Here is a 20,177-nt window from a genome sequence, read left to right on the forward strand (position 1 = left end):
ATTACCTTTTATTTAGAGGTCAATTGCAGAGCTATCAAAGTTAAAAGTCAAGCTAATAGCTTGCGTTTATAATTCTAGCTACTCAGAATGCTGAGATCTGAGGATCACAGTTCAGAGCCAGCTCAGACAGGAAAGTCATAAGAGTCTTACCTCCAACTCCCTCCCCAAAAAACTGGGAGTGGGGCTGTGGTTCAAGTGGCTCAAGAACACTAGCTTTGAGTGAAAAAGCTCTGGACCAGTGCCCGGACCTGAGTTCAAGCCCTAGGACAGGCACCAAAGAAAGGTTACAAGTGAGAAAGTTAGCTCTCACTATAGCATCCACATCTGTGAATGGGTTTCAATGGAGAGATTGGAACAAGCTAGAGAGAATAGGGCCATTTACTAGGGGATGACTCCAGTGTGAGCATTCTTCTTTCAAGGAATATGTGCCTAGTGTTGTTTGATAACTCTCTCTCTCTCTATCTATCTCTCTCTCCATGGGAATGAGGAAATTCTTTTTTTTTGGCCAGTCCTGGGGCTTGGACTCAGGGCCTGAGCACTGTCCCTGGCTTCTTTTTGCTCAAGGCTAGCACTCTGCCACTTGAGCCACAGCGACACTTCTGGCCATTTTCTATATATGTGGTGCTGGGGAATTGAACCCAGGGCCTCGTGTACACGAGGCAAGCATTCTTGCCACTAGGCCATATCCCCAGCCCCAGGAAATTCTTGATGAATTAGTTACTCATGCCAGGCGCTAGTGCCTCACACCTGTACTCCTAGCTACTCAGGAGACTGAGATCTGAGGAACACAGTTCGAAGCCAGCCCAGGCAGGAAAGACTTTTTATCTTCAATTAATCACAGAAAAATCTGGAAGTGATGCTGAAGCTCAAGTGGTATAGCACTAGCCTTGAGCAAAAGGAGCTTAGGGACACAGCGTGGGCCTTGAGTTCAAGTCCCAGGACTGAAAAAAAAATCTAAATTATTCAAAATATTACTTCTTCAAAAGTAGAGTCATGGCAGTTAAAATTCAAGATGTTAAAGTAAGTAAATTAGTCCTACTTGGGAAGCAGTGATCATGGAATGACGATTCGAGGTGAGCCTAGCCATAAGTTAGTTAGCAAGACTCCATCTTCATCAGTGATTGGGTATGGTGGCATATGTCTATCATCCCAGCAACAAAAGGCAACACAAAACAGGAGGATCACAGTCCAGGCTGGCCCGGTCATAAAACCTTGAAAAATAACCAGTGCAAGAAAGCAACTAGTGGAGTGGCTCCAGTGGAAGAGTGCCTGCATAGCCAATGTAAGGCCCTGAACCCAAAAATCTCAGTACCTCCCCTCCACCCCAACTGAGATAGTAGAAACCCTTTGAGGGACCTAAACAAAACCCATCTCTGAATGTTGATTTCTGGCTGTAGTCCATTTGGAGGACCCTGCTTTAAATCTTCAACTAACTTTGTCTTGTTTTTAAACATATATATTCCCAGTAGAATACATTTGTAAGGTCCTTGTTACTTTTGTGTTCAGTAATTTTCTGGCTTTCCAAACTCCCAAGCTAAAAACTAACAAATTTACTCTAAGTGAATTTGGCTCTCTGGTGTGGGGCTAAGAACACTGAATGCCTGGTGGAGTGATAGAACCAGATTTCACTATTCTTCCTACCTCTCCCCAGATAGCCTCTGCTTCTATTCAGTGCTGTTTAAGTCCTTCCCTCAAGTTGCATAGAATCTATGGTAAAGCCACTGTAAGCATAAAAAAGTGATATATAAAATTATTTGAGCAGTAAAAGCAAAGATCTCTTTCCCCTTGTAATTCTCTTCTTATTCTTTACTAGTTTGTAGGTGTACACATTGGTTTTGTGAATCCCAAGGTTACTTTGCTAATGAAATCAGCATAATTGTAATAGTTGTCCTCTTACAGCTGGGGAAAAGAGTGTCGTGTCAGGACACGAGCTGCCTGAGTATCCCTCTATAACCTAAATCTAGGCAGCTGAGTGTTTGTGATGAGTTGGGAATTCAGTTAGACAACCAGATTTTGAGTTTGGGTTTATAACTTCTCCTATGAAGCATCCCAGGAACTTCATTGCATGCCAAAGAAGGAATCTAGAATAAAAATAGCTACCATTTATTGTTTTGTACTGAAGCTATTTGCCTGAGTTAATATCCCTGCAAAGTAAGAGGCTGTTCTTGCTTTTACACCTACAGGAAGGCAGGGAGACCTCTGGAATGAAGTTCCCAATATTTTCGTACAAAGCACGGTCATGGTGGGAGAGGTCTGGTAGGCCAGCACTCAGGAGGCTGAGGTAGGACAGTGAGTAGAGTTGTGCTACCACGAGCCAAGTTAAGTAGAACCTTAGTACCTAGTGTTTCCTCATTTTCAAGAGTTTTAGAGCTAAAAAGCACAGAGCCTTTGTCAGAGTTGCAAGAGGTGGCTGCACAGTTCTGCTTGTAGCCCTGTGCACCTCACCTCCATGCCAGTTGTGCATTTGGGGCTCTAGTATTGCCTCCTTCACAGAGTAGAGCAGCACTTGCTGGGAATTTGAAAACTGTCTCTCTAATGGGCCACTCCTGAGACAGCGTCAAGACTTGGAACTGTGGGTAGAAATAACAAACTTTGAAGAAGGCCTGACCCCCCTGCCCCCAGAGCAGGGGGGGCGGGGAGGGAGATGGTGTGTGTGTCCCTGGATGTGGCTTTTACTCCAGTCTGTGAGTGCCCAAGAGAGTCCTGACCTTTTTGCTATTTGCATTTTATAAATATCTGCAGAACTCAGAAAACCCAATTCTTTCTTAAAATCTGTGGCATTCCTAGGGCTTGAACTCAGCTCAAGGCCAGCGATCTACCACTGAGTCACAGCTCCATTTTCAGATTTCTGGTGGTTATTTGCAGATAAGAGTTTCCCAGAAAGCAGGGTGCCAGTGTCTTACACCTGTAATCCTAGCTACTCAGGAGGCTGAGATCTGAGGATTTCCGTGCAAAGCCAGCCCAGGCTGGAAAGACTACAGGACTCTTACCTCCAATGAACCACCCAGCAGAAAACTGGAAGTGGAGCTGAGTCTCAAAGTTACTGAGTGCTAGCCTTGAGCAAAAGAGCTCAGGGACAGAGCCCAGGCTGAGTTCAAACCCCGCGAATGTTAAAAAAAAAAAAAAAAAAAAAAAAAGGCAAAAGTGGAGTTGTGGCTCACACAGTAGAGTACTAGATTTGAGCACAAAAGCACAGGTATAGTGGCCCTGCCTGAGTTCAAGTCTCAGGACTGGCACACATACAAAAAAGAAGCTATTTTAAGATACTTTGGAACATATAAAAGATGTTCAGTAAGTATGTATTGAATGCCTAACTTCTTTGTGCTGTCCTCCTCATGTATAAAGAGTACTGTACCTCTGAGGCATGATGCAGAAGGACCTGTGGCCTTGGGGATTTTTCCATTCATTATCAGCCAACTTTGTCTGATTTCTGTCCTGGGAAAGGCATTGCTGTTGGCACTGGCATGAAATAGAAACATGATATGGCCAATCTCAAAAGATTTACAATCTGGCAGTGAAGGGGAGTGGTTGGCAAAGAAGGCAAGGAAAAATGTGAACAATGATATGAGAACCAAACTCCCACTGCTGGACATCCTCAGGCCAATGAAGGAGAATTGTAAGCACAATCAAGGGTCCAGGACAATAAAGTTACATTTAGTACTAGCCTTTATTTGTAGAAGAGTAGGGAAAGAAAGGATTGGAAAGCTAGGGTTTTCTTTTGTATATGTGTGTTTTGGTCATTATTAGAAGTGGATAATAATCATTATTTAATCACAGTGATTTAATAAATCACTGTTGAAGACTTAGGAACACAGTGCTAAGATGATGTGATGGGATAGGGCAATTTTTTTGTCAGTTGTGGGGGCTTGAACTCAGAGCCTGGGAGGCGTGCCTGAGTGTTTTTGCTCAAGGCTAGCACTCTACCACTTGGAGCCACAGCTCCACTTCTGGTTTTATGGTGTGTTTTTTTTTTTTTTTTTTTGGCCAGTCCTGGGCCTTGGACTCAGGGCCTGAGCACTGTCCCTGGCTTCTTCCCGCTCAAGGCTAACACTCTGCCACTTGAGCCACAGCGCCGCTTCTGGCCGTTTTCTGTATATGTGGTGCTGGGGAATCGAACCTAGGGCCTCGTGTATCCGAGGCAGGCACTCTTGCCACTAGGCTATATCCCCAGCCCTTTTTTTGTTTGTTTGTTTTTGCCAATCCTGGGCCTTGAACTCAGGGCTTGAGCACTGTCTCTGGCTTCTTTTTGCTCAAGGCTAGCACTCTACCACTTGAACCACAACACCACCTCTGGCTTTTTTTAAAAAATATATGTGGTGCTGAGGACTCGAACCCAGGGCTTCATGTATACGAGGCGAGCACTTTACCACTAGGCCATATTCCCAGCCCTCACTTCTGGTTTTCTGGTGGTTCATTGGAGGTAAGAGTCTCACAGACTTTCCTTCCCAGGCTGGCTTTGAAGTATGATCTGGAGATTTCAGCCTCCTGAATAGCCAGGATTACAAGTGTGAGCCACCAGTGCCCCATCAGGGTGAATAACTTTTATGTAGGCCTCAAGCCAGGCATGGCAAGCATGACTGTGGTCCCAGCACTAGAAGTGCTTAGGCAGGAGAATTCAAGGAGAAATTAAGGCCCGTTTGAGCTACATAGGGTATTGGAAGTCAGTTGGCTACATAATGAAACCCACTCGATAAACCAGGTATAAAAGAAAGGAAGGAAGGAAGGAAGGAAAGAAAGGGGGAGAAAATAGAGAAAAGAAATGTGAGTCCTGAGAACTGGAGAGAGGTAATATCAGGAGAGACAAGACTGTTGGTTGGAATGGTAAATTTAAGGATGATGGAGAAACAAGTAAAGTTTCTGGAAGTGGGAAGAGCAAGGTCAAATGGATGCATTTGTGTTCAGTCCCAAGTCCAGTGGTCAAAATGTCTTCATTTAAGAGACTCGGCATGATTGGGCACATCAGTTAGGGAAGGGGACGAGTAGTCGAAGCTGAGGTGAGCCCTCTGTGACTGTCAGAAGAGTGATGGCACTACTAGTACTAGGACAAGGATGCTTTGGTGGGGTGGTGGCATTGTGTATATGAAGGATGGGATGGGAACAAAGAAATACCCAGATCAGATGAGAATTCTTTTAGCATCACTGATATTATCATGGAGGAACAAAGAATAAAGATAGGTTTCTGTGATCAAAGATTTGCTCAAAGGCATTCGTTTTCTGAATGACCTTGAACAACTTTCATATCCTTGTAAAAAAGGCCAGGTAGGGGGGTAGGATATACAGGGGTCATCCTAATACTTAGCCTGATTATTTCACTGAGATATTTTTATCAAAATAATGGCCTTTGCTACTCCACTAAATTTCATCAGTGTGCTTTGTGAAATCACAAATATAATGGAATAATTTTGTCTTCTGTGGTATCCAAGGGTGGCTGGGATCAAAAGTGCTTTCTCTGGCTGGGTGTAGTGGCTTATACCTGTAATCCTAGTTCCCAAGATCTAAACTAATGAAATTCTGGGTGCACACCTGTCATTCCAGTGATGGGGGGGACTCATACACAGGAGGATCCTAGTTCAGCTGGACCCACCACTAAAAGAAATAAATGCAAACAGGTTTGGAAGCATGACTCAGGTTATAGAATGCCTGTCTAGCACATACAAAAACCTTGACTTCAATCCTCAGTACCACCAAAAAGATAAGAAAAATGAGAATGGCCAGGTGCTGGTAGCTGATGCCCGCAATCCTAGCTTCTCAGCTGGCTGAGATCTGAAGATCATGATTTGAAGCCAGCCCAGGCAAGAAAGTCCGTGAGACTCTTATCCCAGTTATCTACCAAGAAGAAAGGCAGAAGAGCTGTGGCCTCAAGTGGCCACAAAGCTAGCTAGCTTTGAGAGTAAAAGCACAGAGACAGCAACCAGACTCTGAGTTCAAGTTCCAGGACTTGATTCCAGATGTGTGACACCATCCTGGCTCTACTTCCTATCTTTATTGACCTTGTCTATTCTAGGCACTACAACATCTCTCCTTTTGCTTTTTTCCTGTCTTGTTTCATTTAAAGTTTTAAGGTTCATTCCAGTTGGAGTACATATCAGAATTTTGTTCCCTTTTATGATGGAATAATATTGTGTTATATATACTATACTCAGTCCATTCAGTGGTCAATGGCTACTTCTTTTACCATCTTTTAAGCTTTTTGTGAATAGTGCCTCTATGAACATGGTGCGCACACATCAGAGTGCTTACATAAAATTCTTCTAAGTATATATTCTCAGGAATGGAGTTGTTGAATTACATACTAATTCTATGTTTAACGATGAGGAACTGCCAGACTACTTCCCACACTAGCGTACAATGTTTTATTCCTACGAGGATTCTCATTTATCTCTGCCCTCTCTAACATTTGTTATTTTCCATTTCTTGGGTAATAGCCATCTTGATGGGTGTGTCACAGAATTTAACAGTTACTCTGGTGAGTGTTGAGTGACTCAGGATGGCAACCTAGGATTGCAAGGAGCCATTTATTTCCTTTAAGGTACTGAAAGGCCTAAGTTAGTGCCATGTAAAAGGGGAGGAGTGAGGATTCTGGCTGTTATATATACTGTCTGCTTATTTATTTTTCATTTTGGGTTGTTTCTTTTCCAGTCCTGGGGCTTGCCCTCAGGGCCTGAGTACTGTCCCTGGGCTCTTTTTTTTTTTTTTTGGCCAGTCCTGGGCCTTGGACTCAGGGCCTAAGCACTGTCCCTGGCTTCTTTTTGCTCAAGGCTAGCACTCTGCCACTTGAACCACAGCACCACTTGCAGCTTTTTCTGTTTATGTGGTGTTGAGGAATCAAACCCAGGGCTTCGTGCATGCTAGGCAAGCACTCTACTGCTAAGCCACATTCCTACCCTTCATTTCTCATTCTAAAAAGAGTTTGTGTGAGAGAGAGACAGAGAAAGAGAGAGAAAGAGATTACATTAGTTACACAGGGAGAGATAGATTTCAGTGCTACAATTCTATATTTACAACATATTTCAGTCTCACCCCTTCCCCACTCCCTCCTTTTTCCTTCCCAAAACAAAACTTTCAAAAGGATTCCCTTCTCCAACTTTCATAATTGCAAATGATCTATTTGACCATTTTCATCCTTTCAAAATATATTTCAAAATTATTCCCCCGAGGTTGTTTCATCTTCTCCCTTCACCATCTCCTCATAGTAGCTCCTTTTTCTTAGATTCATGTTCTGTGTTTTATATATTTATATAGCTATATAAATGGACATGGGTCTACAAGTACATGTTCATGAGTATGCTTAAAAACATTGGATGCTATGATAAAACACAATGCTGTGATTTGTGAGCTTGGCTCAGTATGATGTCTTTGAATTGCATCCATTTTCCTGTAAATGACATGATTTTTCTTCAAGGCTATTTTGTGTGTGTGTGTGTGTGTGCACGCATGTGTGCGTGTGTGTGTGCATTTTTTCTTTATCCAGTTCATTGGGAACATCAGCAAAACACTTCCATTGTTTTGCTATTGCGAATAGTGCTGCAGCAGTAAATATAGTTTCATGTTTTTCTGGTATACTGATTTGCTCTACTGCAGATATAAACAAAGAGATATATAACAAATGTTGGAGTCATTAAGGAAGGTCTTATTTTTATTTTTAACATTTTTATTTTTATTTATTTTTTTTCTCAAATTTTTATTATCAAACTGATGTACAGAGAGGTGAAGGTCTTATTTTTAGTCTTTGAGGAACCTCCATACTAATTTCCATCTTGGTTACACTAATTTACATTCCCACCAACAGTGTTTAAGGGTTCCTCCTTCCTCTCGTTCTCACCAGCATTTGTTGCTATTTGTTTTCACTCTGACTGAGGTGAAACAGAATCTTTGTATGGTTTTAATTTGCATTTCCTTTATGGCTAAGGATGTTTAACATTTCTTTTTTTTTCAAATTTTTATTATCAAACTGATGTACAGAGAGGTTACAGTTTCATACATTAGGCATTGGATACATTAGTTGTACTGTTTGTTTCCTCGTCCCCCATACAGGATGTTTAACATTTCATGTATCAACCATTTTGTGTGTTCAAACCATTTCGTGTGTTCAGTTCGCATGCATTCTAATCTTTCTGAGTTCTTTGTATATTCTGGATACTAATAGTTGGCAAAGATTTTCTCCCATTCCATGGGCTGTCTCTTAGTTCTGGTGACTTTTTTCTGTACAGAAACTCTTTACTGTAATGTCCTGTTTCTCAATTCTTGCTCCCATACTGGAGATCTAGTCAGAAAAAAAAGTTGCCAGTGCCTGTGTCTTCCAGAGTTTTCCCATTGCTTTCCTGTCAGAGATTTAAAGTTTCTGTTTGTGCTTTTTTATCCAATTGGAGTTGTCTGTGTGCTAAAGTTTGTTGGTTGGTTGGTACAGGGTAAGGGAGAGAGGTCTAGTATTAGAGTCCTGAAGGTGGTACCTAGTTTTCCACATACCATTTGTTGAAGAGATTGTCTTTTCTCCACTATATGTTTTTGGCTCCTCTATTAGAAATGAATTGACTCTATCTATGTTTTTTTATTCTTAGGTCTTCTATATTGTTGTATAGGTCTTCAGGTCTGCTTTGTAGTAAGTATAATTTAATGTCTGCCATTGTGATATCTCCAGGCAGTATTCTTCTTAAGTAGAATTACTTTTGCTATTTGGAGTCTTTTGTGCCTCTCCTTTCATGATTTATTGAATTGATTTCTCTTAATTCCGTAAGGAATGATATAGGATGGATAATGCATTGCATCTGTAGTTTTGCTTTTGCCAGTATGGCTATTTTCACAATATTCTGCCAATCCATGAGCCCTGGAGATCTTTCCATCTTCTGGTGTCTTCATTTTCCTTCTTTTTTTTTTTGGCCAGTCCTGGGCCTTGGACTCAGGGCCTGAGCACTGTCCCTGGCTTCTTCCCGCTCAAGGCTAGCACTCTGCCACTTGAGCCACAGCGCCGCTTCTGGCCGTTTTGGGGCTGGGGATATAGCCTAGTGGCAAGAGTGCCTGCCTCAGATACACGAGGCCCTGGGTTCGATTCCCCAGCACCACATATACAGAAAACGGCCAGAAGCGGCGCTGTGGCTCAAGTGGCAGAGTGCTAGCCCCTTCATTTTCCTTCTTAAAAGTTTTATAGTTTTGGGGCTGGGGATATAGCCTAGTGGCAAGAGTGCCTGCCTCGGATACACGAGGCCCTGGGTTCGATTCCCCAGCACCACATATACAGAAAACGGCCAGAAGCGGCGCTGTGGCTCAAGTGGCAGAGTGCTAGCCCCTTCATTTTCCTTCTTAAAAGTTTTATAGTTTTGGGGCTGGGGATATAGCCTAGTGGCAAGAGTGCCTGCCTCGGATACACAAGGCCCTAGGTTCGATTCCCCAGCACCACATATACAGAAAACGGCCAGAAGCGGCGCTGTGGCTCAAGTGGCAGAGTGCTAGCCTTGAGCGGGAAGAAGCCAGGGACAGTGCTCAGGCCCTGAGTCCAAGGCCCAGGACTGGCCAAAAAAAAAAAAAAAGTTTTATAGTTTTCATTTTAAGGATCTTTCATTCACTTCCTTGGTTAAGTTAAAGCCTGGGTATATTATTGTTTAGAGGTGGGTATTGTGAATGGAATTCTTTTCCTGATTTCTTCCTCAGCCTATTTATTGTTGGTTTATAGGAAAACTACTTATTTGTATTAAATGTGTATCCTGCTACCCTTCTAAAGATATTTATCAGTTATAAAAGTTTTTTGGTGCGGTGCGTAGGGTTGCTAAATATAGGATCATATCATCAGCAAATGGGGATGATTTGTTTTCTTTTCCCTACTTGAATCTTGTTTATTTCTTTCTCCTGACTAGTGCGTTTCTGGCTAGAAACTCTAGTATTATATTGAATAAATGTGAGAAGAGTGGACATCTATGACTCAGTCCTGATATTAGAGAACTGATTTCAGCTTTTCCCATTTGTGATATTAGCTACAAGCTTATATTTTTAAATTTAATTTTTATTATTACTATGACAGGGATTACAAAGAAGTTTCAGTTATATAAGTCAGGTAAAGAGTATATTTCTTTTTGGACAATGTCACTCTTTCCTCCCTCTTGCTCTTTCCCTTTTACCTTCCTGTCCCCACCTACAAATATAGCTCATTTTTGACATAGTATCTAGTGATTGCCACTGCTGCCTTTGTTCACCCACTGTCCCTCCATTTGTGCCCTCCCCCCTCCCTTAAGCTCCCAAAGACAGATAAAAAAGAACAAGACAAAAAGAAAAAGAGCAACAAAGAGAAAGAACCTGTCTTCCATTTCCTGGAGTTCACTTTATAATATGCTTCTTAAGTTCCACTATGACCCTCTATTCCTAGTTTCTCTAGAGCTTTTATCATAAAAGGATATTGAATTTTGCCAAAGCCTTTTCTGCATTGATTCAGATGATCCTGTGATTCTTGTTGTTGGTCGTGGTCATGTGATATTTTATGTTTATTGATTTACATATGTTGAACCCTGAGCTGAATCCATCTTGATCAATGTTTATCAACGGAATTGGTCTAGAACTCTCTTATTTTTCTGCATCTGTGTGGTTTTAGAATGAATTCTTCATAGAATGAATTCAGAAATATTATTTTCTTATCTATTTCATGGAAATGTTTGAGGAGTATTGATCTTGGTTCTTTTTTTGAAGGCCTGGTAGAATTGGCCACAGTCTATCTAGCCCTGGACTTTTCTTTGTTGGGAGACTGTTAGTACTGTTTCAGTTTCATTGCTAGTTAGAACCTTTGGGGGGTGGCCACTGGGGCTTGAACTCAGGGCCTGGGTGCTGTCTCTGAGCTCTTTTGCTCAAGGCTGTCATTCTACCACTTTGAGCCACAGCACCATTTCCAGATTTTGAGTGGTTAATTGGAGATGAGAGTCTCATGGGGACTTTCTTGCTTGGGCTGGCTTTGAACCACAATCCTCAGATCTCAGCCTCCTGAGTAGCTAGGATCATAGGCTTAAGCCACCAGCACCTGGCTAGAACTCTTGTTAAGTGGTTTATATATCCTCTTGGTTCAGTCTTGAGTGGTCACCTGTATTTAAAAATATAGCTAATTCTTCCAGATTTTCCAGCTTGAATGTAAAATTCTAAAGTATTCCCTTCATGATCCCTTGGGTTTCTTTAGTATCATGAGATTTACCTTTTCATCTCTAACGTTATTGAATCTTTTCTTCTTCTGGTCAAACTAGTTAGAGGCTTACTGATCTTATTTTTTCAAAGAATCAACTTTTTGTTTCATTGACTCATTGTAAAGTTTTTTTAAAATCTCCGATTTATTAATTTCTTCCTTCATTTCACTCCCTGTCTCTGTATAAAGTTACAGGTTTAGCCTAGCTCCAGTGGCTCATGCCTATAATCCTAGCTACTCAGGAAGCTGAGATCTGAGGATGCAGTTCAAAGCCAGCCCAAGCAGAAAAGTCTGTGAGACTCCTAACTCCAGTGAACCACCAGAAAACCAGAAGTAGAGCTGTGGCTTAAAGTGGTAGAGCACTAGCCTTGAGTGAAAAAGCTTAAGGACAAAACCCAGGCCCTACAACTGACAAAAAATAGAAAAGTTTTAGGTTTGGGTCTTATTTTCTGTAAGTTTGAGTTGCATCATAAGGCTATTTGAGTGCTTGCTTTAAAAAAATATTTTCTTATTTAAGCACTCGTGGCTATAAATTGTCCTCTCCACACTGCCTTTTCTGTGTCTCAGAGGTTCTGGTAGAATGTGGTTTTGTTTTCATTCATTTCCAAGAACTTTTTTGCTTACTCCCTTAATTTCTTCAGCGATCCACATGACAATCAACAGTGTGTGGTTTGCTCCCAGTGCACTCAGATATTTCCTGTAATATCTTTTGCTGTTGAGTTTCAGTTTAATTCCATTATGTTTAGACAGAATATAAGTTTTCTCAAATTTCTTGTATTTGTTTAGCTTTGCAGTTGCTCCTAGGATGCGATCTGTTTTGTTGGAAGTTCCATGGGCTGCTGTGAAGAATGTGTATTGTGTACAGACAGTCTGTATCTGGTATTGGAGGTTTTGGATTCCTTTCCCCAGCTAGGATCACTGGGCACTGGCCAGGGACTCTGTGCATTTTCTCCTGCCGTGTCTTCTTTTCTGTCAATTTCAGGGGTCTCCTCAACTCCTTGTTCATTCTCTTTTCTTCCACTCTTTCCCTCCTCTGAATTTTATAACTTTTGTGTCACCAGATTCTTCTCATTCACGGAGTAATTATGGTGGTTGCTTTCAGTCCACCGTGCCATATTCCAAGCCCTCGGTAATAACCATCTCTCTCCAAGGTAGGCTTCCCCTGGCCAAGTAAATGAGCACCTATCTTGAGCATCAGGGGATTCTGAAAGATAAACCATTCTCCTGTTTGAGGCTCCTAGTCAGTATCTTATATGTTTCTTTTTATTTTCTTTTTGTGCCAGTCCTGGAGCTTGAACTCAGCGCCTGGGCCCTATTCCTGAGTTTCTTTGTTCAAGGCTAGCACTTGAGCTCTACTTCCAACTTTTTGGTGGTTCGTTGGAGATAAGAGTCTCACAGACTTTCCTACCCAGGCTGGCCTGAACTGTGCTCCTTAGATCTCATTTTCCTGAGTAGTAAGGATGACAAGTGCCCAGCTTCTTGCATGTTTCTTGATGTGACCTTTTTAAAGTATGTGTGCTCAGGGTCAGCTGTGTGATTCAGAAGGGGCATGAGTCAGGAGCTCTGGGACATGGTACGTTCATTGGAGCATACTAGTTACCTCTTAGATTTATTTGGCTTTTAGAGTTACTGTTAATGGCCAGGTGCTAGTGGCTCTGTGATACTAGCTACTCCAGGGGCTGAGATCCAGAGATTATAGTTTGAAGCCAGCCCACAAAAAAAGAGTGTGAGACCCCTAGTTTCCAGTGTCCTATGCCTGTCATCCTAGTTACTCAGGAAGCTGAGATCTGAGGATTGAAGTTCAAACTCAGCCTGTGCAGGAAAGTCAGGAATCTTATATCTAATTAACCACCAAAAAGCTGGATGTAGAGCTGTGGCTCAAATGGTAGAGCACTGGTGCTAAGCCAGAAAGCTCATGGACAGCACCCAGGCCCTGAGTTCAAGCCCTAGGACCCAAACAACTACAAAAAAAACTAACAAAGCTGGAGAGTGTGGCTCAAATGGTAGGGTGCCAGAGGGGAGCAAGTAGGCCAAGCACATGTGAGGTCCTGAGTTAAACCCCCAAGACTGAAAAAAAAAGTTACAGTTAATGGCCAGAGCAATCCTAGGACAAACTACTACAAGAAGTCTTTTGACTGTACTTGTTACTTTCCCTGTCATCTTGCATAATATACAGAACAAACCTCAGAGAACCAGAAAAAGAAAAAAGCAGAGTGGAACTTGGTAGAAAGAGCTATGAAAAAAAATGAAGCCAAAATTATGGTACCATTCTGTACCACTGATGCTCAGAAATTAATCATTTCCCTCCCAGTTGCTTCAGATAACTGGTTCTCTGTTGCAAAATTATTTTCCTGTACCTAGGTGGTGGTGTTTTTTGAGGCCATGGATTAAAAAAATCTGTTGGTAATTATCAGTTTACAGCTTGCCCCCTCTCTTTCTCTTTTTCTTTTCTTTCTCATTCTGTCTCCTTCCCTCCCTTCCTTCCTTTTTCCCTCCTCCTTTCCCTCCCTTTTTTCCTCCCACCCTCTCTGTTACTCTTGTCTGCACATTGATTCCTCTTTGTATATGGTGCCTGAATGGAGAATTCAGTGTTGGAGCAGTGTCTCATTATGGAAGATGCTGTGTAATTGGACTTGCTGTAGAAGCAAGCCTTTACTCACTTATTATTCTTTTTTTGGTGTGTGGTGGGGGCATTCCTGGGCCTTGAACTCAGGGCCTGAGCAGTCCCTGGCCTCTTTTTTTGTTGTTTTGCTCAAGGCTACCACTCTGCCACTAGAGCCACAGCGCCACTTCTAGCCGTTTTCTATATATGTGGTGCTGAGGAATCAAACCCAGGGCTTTCATGTATACGAGGCAAGCACTCTTACCACTAGTCATTTATTGTTCTTTATTAATTTTTTTCTTCATGGTTGTTTCTCAAGAACTATTTGGGAGAGTGCTAAGCATTTCTGGGCAGTGGGTCCAAAACGCTTATTTTATTTATTTATTTTTTTTAGTGGTTTGAACTCACACAGTTTGTTTGGTAGGCTATTGCTCTACCACTTGAGCCATGCCTCCAGCCTTTCTCTGGGACATTGCTTTTCTAGTTTATTACTGAAAATGGATCACAGTTCTTCGATCCTCTTGCTGCTACTTGACAGTAGTAGGCTAGAAGAACCAATTGTTCAGTCTTTCCACACTGGAGGGTATGGGAAAACAAGTTTAAACCCTTGCTTTAGAACTGCTGTCTTTATAACATTCAGTCTTGCTGCCATTAGCTGTCACAGATTTTGCTCTTTTTTTTGGTCAGTTGTGGGGTTTGAACTCAGGATCTGGGCATGCTGTCCCTGAGCTTTTTCCCTTAAGGCTAACACACTACTGCTGAGCCACAGTGCCACTTCCTGTTTTCCGATGGTTATTTGGAGATAAAAGTCTCACAGACTTTCTTGCCCAAGCTGGCTTTCAAACTGGGATCCTTGGATCTCAGCCTCCTGAGTAACTAGAATTACAGGTGTGAGCCACCAGTGCCTGCCTAGATTTTTCATTTCTGAGCTTGACTATTGGCTGAAGAAAGCCTTAGCAAAATAGACCAATGGATAATAATCACTGTTACACATGCATTACTATCTCCTAATAAAATCATCTTATTCTCATAATATCCCAGTTACATATTTAAGGGGAAAAGAATAAAGTTACTAAGTAACCTGCTTTAATTTGTATAGCTGTGTGGTTTCAGTTATGGAATCAAAATGGAAACCAGAGCGAAGCAATGGGACACACACACACACACACACACACACACACACACACACACACACACACACTATTTTGGTCTATCATGGGGTTTGAACTCTGAGCCTAGGTCCTGTCCCTGAACCCTTGCTCAAAGCTCCCACTTTGGCCATGACTCCCCTTCCATTTTTCTGGTGGTTAATTGAAGATAAGAATTTCACAAACTTTCCTGCCCTGGCTGGCTTTTAACCTCGATCTTTAGATGTCAGCCTCCTGAGTAGCTGGGATTACAGATGTGAATCACCAGCGCTTGGCCACATTTGTAATCTTAACTCCTCAGGAAGCTGAGATTTGGAGGATCAAGATTGGAAGCTATTCCAGGCAGAAAAGTCAATGAGACTGTGTCCAAAATAATAAGCAAAACTCCTGGCTGGAAGTGTGACTCAAGTGATAAGTAAGCAAGCCAATCAAGCATAGGCCCTGATTCAGACCCCAGCATCTGGTGGAAAAAATAAAACCAGGACTCTTATCTTCTAAACAAATGCCCTCTTTGCAAACTCCAAAAAAGCGTTCTGTTTTAAAGTAAAATTTTCTATACTTGCATTTGTATAGACATTATATGGCTTTGAAAATCTAGTAGCCAGACAGGGTAATAGTTTGGGGGAGGGGGCTTTGTTTTTAGCAGTGCTGGTGTTTGAACTCAGGGCCCCACACTTGCTAGATAGGCATTCTACCATATGAGCCACATCTCCAGGCAGAAAAGAAATAAGATCATTTTTTAATTTATGGTTATTTTTAAATTTTATCATCCTTAAGTAGTTCCACAGCTGTGAACTATCAGTCTTTTCTTTCTGTCTTTTCATGTTTTTTTGAGACAGGTTCTTGATAGGTATTCCAAACTGGCCTTGAACTCTTGAGCTTCCTGTCTCAAGCCTCCTACCTCCTGCCTGGGGAGCTGGGATCATAAGTATATACCAACACAACCAACTAAAATAGTGTGTCATCCCCTCCCAGAGATGAAAAACATGAGGCTTAAAAAGATGATGACCCAGTATTTTGTTAAGTGTAAGTGAGAGCTGTGAGTGACACTTAACCCTTCTTTGGTGTTTTCCTTCGAAACTAGGCTGTCAACAGTGTCTTTAGACACCAGGAAATGTACATTGAATAGGACTCCATCTCTTCCTGAGTTTCCAACCCTGTTATCAATAAGAATAAACTTTAGGTGACTTTCTTTCCACATCCAGATTATAGACCCATCCAAGTTACACTTGTCCCTTTTGTTGTGTGTGGGATTGGGACTAAATACTAAGTCCAGAAAAGATGACTGACCCAGTACAAGCATTTTGGACTGACCACATACCACAAGTTGGACCAAAGCATGAGGTCCATCTGCACATGAAGAAAGTCTCTTATCTCCAATTAACCACCAGAAAACCAGAAATGGAGCTGTGGCTCAAAGTAGTAGGGTACTAGCCTTGAGCACAAAAGCTCAAGGATAGCGCCCAGGCCCCGAGTTCAAGCCTAGAACTTGCAAGCATGCACGCATGCGCGTGCACACACACACACACACGCACAACTTGGTTCTTTATATCAAGTGAAGAAATGACATTGCATCTACACTGAAGGAGGGCAAGGAGTGGCAACCATTCTCAGACTTGACAAGTCAGAATCACCTGGAGAGCTTTTTAAGTAAACATTATGAGGCCTAGTGCTAGGGTTTCAGTGGTGGAGCTGGGGGCCAAGACTTGGCATATTTAACATATTTCAAAATTGGTATTGATGGTCCTGAGATCCCATTTTGAGAACCACAGCCGAGAGGAAGAGGATGAAGAGCTGTTTAGTTCTTCCTAATTGAGAATTTAGTCATTTGTTTAGCTCTGCTCTTAAATCCACTGAAACACAGTATCTTCTTCCTCATTTTCCCCTCAACAACACCCTGATAAAAACCTGCTGAAGTAGTTATTTCTTGAATGACAATTCTTTGTTGTAAGTCAAAGAATAATGTTGGATATACTATTCTGAGTGGGATTGTACTTATTGTAGTGGGCATGTTAAATTCCATGGCCAGCTATTAAGTATTTATTACTCTCCTGGTAGAATTGGAGATTACAAAATATAGATTAGAGCTGGGCACAGATGGTACTCAGGAGGCTTAGATCTGAGGATCATAGTTCAAAGCCAGCCTGGGCAGCAAAGCCTATGAGACTCTTCTCTCTAACTACCAAAAAGCCAGAAGTGGAGCTGTAGTTGTGGCTAAGTGGTAGAACACTAGCCTTGAGCAAAAAAGCTCGGAGACAGCAACCAGGCTCTGAATTCAAGGCCCAAGATAAGCCTGTGCACACACCCACACACCAAATATAGGGCTATAGATCTAGCTCTGCAGTAGAACACCTGTGTAGAATATGCAAAGTCCTGGGTTCAGTCCTTAGCATTGAAATTTTTTTTATTAATTTCATAGTAATTATTATACAATAAAGTGTTGAGATACTTTTCCTCATAAAGAACAAAGTGAATGAGAGTTTTACTTTCAGATTAATATATCACAGAAAAATTGAGGGTATATTTATGTATTGCTTGTCCTGGGGCTTGGACTCAGGGCCTGAGCACTGTCCCTGGCTTCTTTTTGCTCAAGGCTAACACTCCGCCTGAGCCACAGTGCCACTTTTCTGTTTATGTGGTGCTGAGGAATCAAACCCAGGGCTTCATGCTTGCTAGGCAAGCACTCTGCCACTTGAGCCACAGCACCCCTTCTGGCTGTTTTCTATATATGTGGTGCTGGGGAATCGAACCCAGGGCTTCATGTATATGAGGCAAACACTCTTGCCACTAGTCCATATCCCCAGCACCCCAGGTTTCTTTTTTACTTACTTTTTGTACTATTTCTGGGGCTTGAACTCAGAGCTTGACCATTGTCCCTGAACTTCTTTTGCTCAAGGAATAGTATTGTACTACTTGAGTCATAGCTCCACTTTTGGCTTTTTCTGAGTAGTTTATTGGAGATAAAAGTCTCCTGGACTTTCCTGTGTGGGCTGGCTTTGAACTGTGATCTTCAGATCTCAGCCTCCTGAGTAGCTAGGATGACAAGTATGAGCCACTGGCACCCAGCAGTTTTTGTTTTCAGAGACAGGTCTTTCTTGGTTTCTTAGACTAGTTCACTCAGTCCTACCTCCATCTCATAAGTGATGGGATTACACAAGTGTATGCCACTACACCCAACTTCCAAGTGACTTTTTTTGTAAATGTTACTGATTTGTTAGCTTGTTTTTATCAACAAATCCAGGCAGATCTGGAATTTGCTGTATTGTTCAGGTTGGTCTCAAATCTCAGTCCTCCTGTCTGAGCCTCCAGAGTACTGGAGGTTGCCAGCACTCTGAACTGGTCCTGCCTCCTACAAACTGGTTATATGATCCTGTTTTAAAAACAAATAAGGTGAATAAAATGGTGAGCCTCATAATAGTTGGTGCTAAGGCATAACTAAATTCTTGAAAACGTAACCATAAGACTTATTTCAACTGTACAGTTTTCTTTGCTAATGTTTTTGAAAGCTCAGCTTGTTTTCAATGGAGCTTAGTGAACTTCTTTTGTGTTATTTGATAGAGTCACAGAATTATTTTCTAAGAAAGCAGCGATTCAAGCAGTTGACGGCATTTGGGAAAAATCTGCTATTTGTGAAAATCATCTTTGATCTTGGAATAAAAGGTAAAGCTGGAAAAGGATTTACAAACAAGAAAAAGACAACGTTTGGAATTGGACTCGCAGGATCTGGGCTTGGAAATGCCTCAGGTAAATCATGAGGAGTTGGACAGACTTTTCTATTTTCCATTATAGGAAGCAGATATTGTTGGCTTTGTATGTTTCTGAAACTATTTTTTTGGTACCAGTCTTGGAACTTGAACTCAGGGCCTGGGCACTGTTCCTGAGCTTTTTTTACCTCCATTTCTTCCTTTTGGTGATTAATGGAGATAAGAGTCTCATGGACTTCCTGCCTGAGCTGGCATTAAACCATGATCCTCAGATCTCAGCTTCCTGAGTAGCTAAGGATGACAGTCCTGAGCCACCAGCACCCAGCTGACACATTTCCTTTTTAAAGTCAGCTTATTTCTGATCTCACTCACCTAGTTTGAAGTACATATCCTATCTTCCACTGCCCTCTGTTTCTTCCTTTGCTGCAGCTTTGAAGTATTTTCAGTGAACTTGACCTAGGGAGCCTGGTGGATAAGTAGGTGAGGAGGTGAGAGATTTGCTAGCTTTATTGGGATCCATCTGACAACTCTGAAAATCAGTCTGCCACCAGAGTTCCATTCCATCCTCTGTGACATCCTGCTTCCATTTCTGACAGTTCTAGAAGAATGATTGTTATAACAACTGCTTTTAACTGATCCATGTTGGTACAAGGCAATCATTGACACAACTGGTGAAGCCGTTCTGCTATCCCATCTCCCTCCCTCCCCCCTCCATGGTTAGCATTTGCCTCTCCCTTGTTTGTTCCAGTGTTGGAGAGAAACCTGGAAATAATGAGCGAGCAGGGACTCTTAGTCGGCTTTTTGTGGGCCATACAGAGCTTCTGTGAGCTAGCTGGGACCATCTAGTGAGACAGGGAGGAAAAAAGCAGGAAAGAAGTGGATTAACTAGCTAATGCTAAAATGATCGGAGGCTGCCTCTACTTCAGTCTTGGTGCCAAATGGACCACCCTGGCCCCTTCTGCAGACCTAACCCAAAGAAGATTTAGTTTGCCATTTCTTGAGTATTTGAATTTGGGGCTATAAAACTTACTTCCTCAAGTGGCATTTTTCTAGGCATAAAGGTTCTAAGGCCTGAGGAAAATAAGAGAAAGCAAAGAAACAGATGGGAAGTGCCCAGGAAGAGAAGTGCATGATGAAAGAGTGTATGGGAAACGGGTTCCTGTATGTAGAAGGCACATCTGCATGAAGTATAAACAGATACGTTAACAGCATTTCACACTTTCTGCAGTAGCTTGCAAAAGAAGGACATAAAAGCAAAGGATATTTTAAATTTTCTCTTCTCATCAGAGTTAGCATTCAGAGTGAGGCCTTTGTGTTATTTGAGCCACTTCAGAGGTCTGAACCTGCCTCTTGAAGTGGTTTGGACAGGTGGTGAAATGTACAAAGTGGGCAGAGAGAAACCAACAGAAAGTGACTGTGGGCGCATTCTTCCCCACTGCCTTGTCACAGAATGGACTGTACCCTTTCAAAGATCAGGACTGAGGTCACAGGTCATACCACATTTCTAGTCATGTGTAGATTTTGGAGGCTGTTTCGTTGATCCTATTATTTAGACTAAAAGATGTCCACAT

At 42.0% G+C, this 20,177-nt stretch overlaps 1 protein-coding gene across 2 annotated transcripts in view; it reads left to right on the plus strand.

The window, feature by feature from the left end:
• Positions 1-20,177, plus strand: part of LOC125342225 (CREB3 regulatory factor) — a 53,237-nt gene that overhangs the window by 14,288 nt on the left and 18,772 nt on the right. For both annotated transcript variants that reach the window (XM_048334374.1, XM_048334373.1), the window contains exon 2: positions 18,461-18,646. In XM_048334374.1, coding sequence (XP_048190331.1) covers positions 18,638-18,646 — 9 coding nt within the window. In that variant the 5' untranslated portion in view covers positions 18,461-18,637. The remainder of the gene's footprint in view (positions 1-18,460; positions 18,647-20,177) is intronic.

Source organism: Perognathus longimembris, chromosome 25 (assembly GCF_023159225.1).
Source record: "Perognathus longimembris pacificus isolate PPM17 chromosome 25, ASM2315922v1, whole genome shotgun sequence".
Classification (NCBI taxonomy): domain Eukaryota; kingdom Metazoa; phylum Chordata; class Mammalia; order Rodentia; family Heteromyidae; genus Perognathus; species Perognathus longimembris.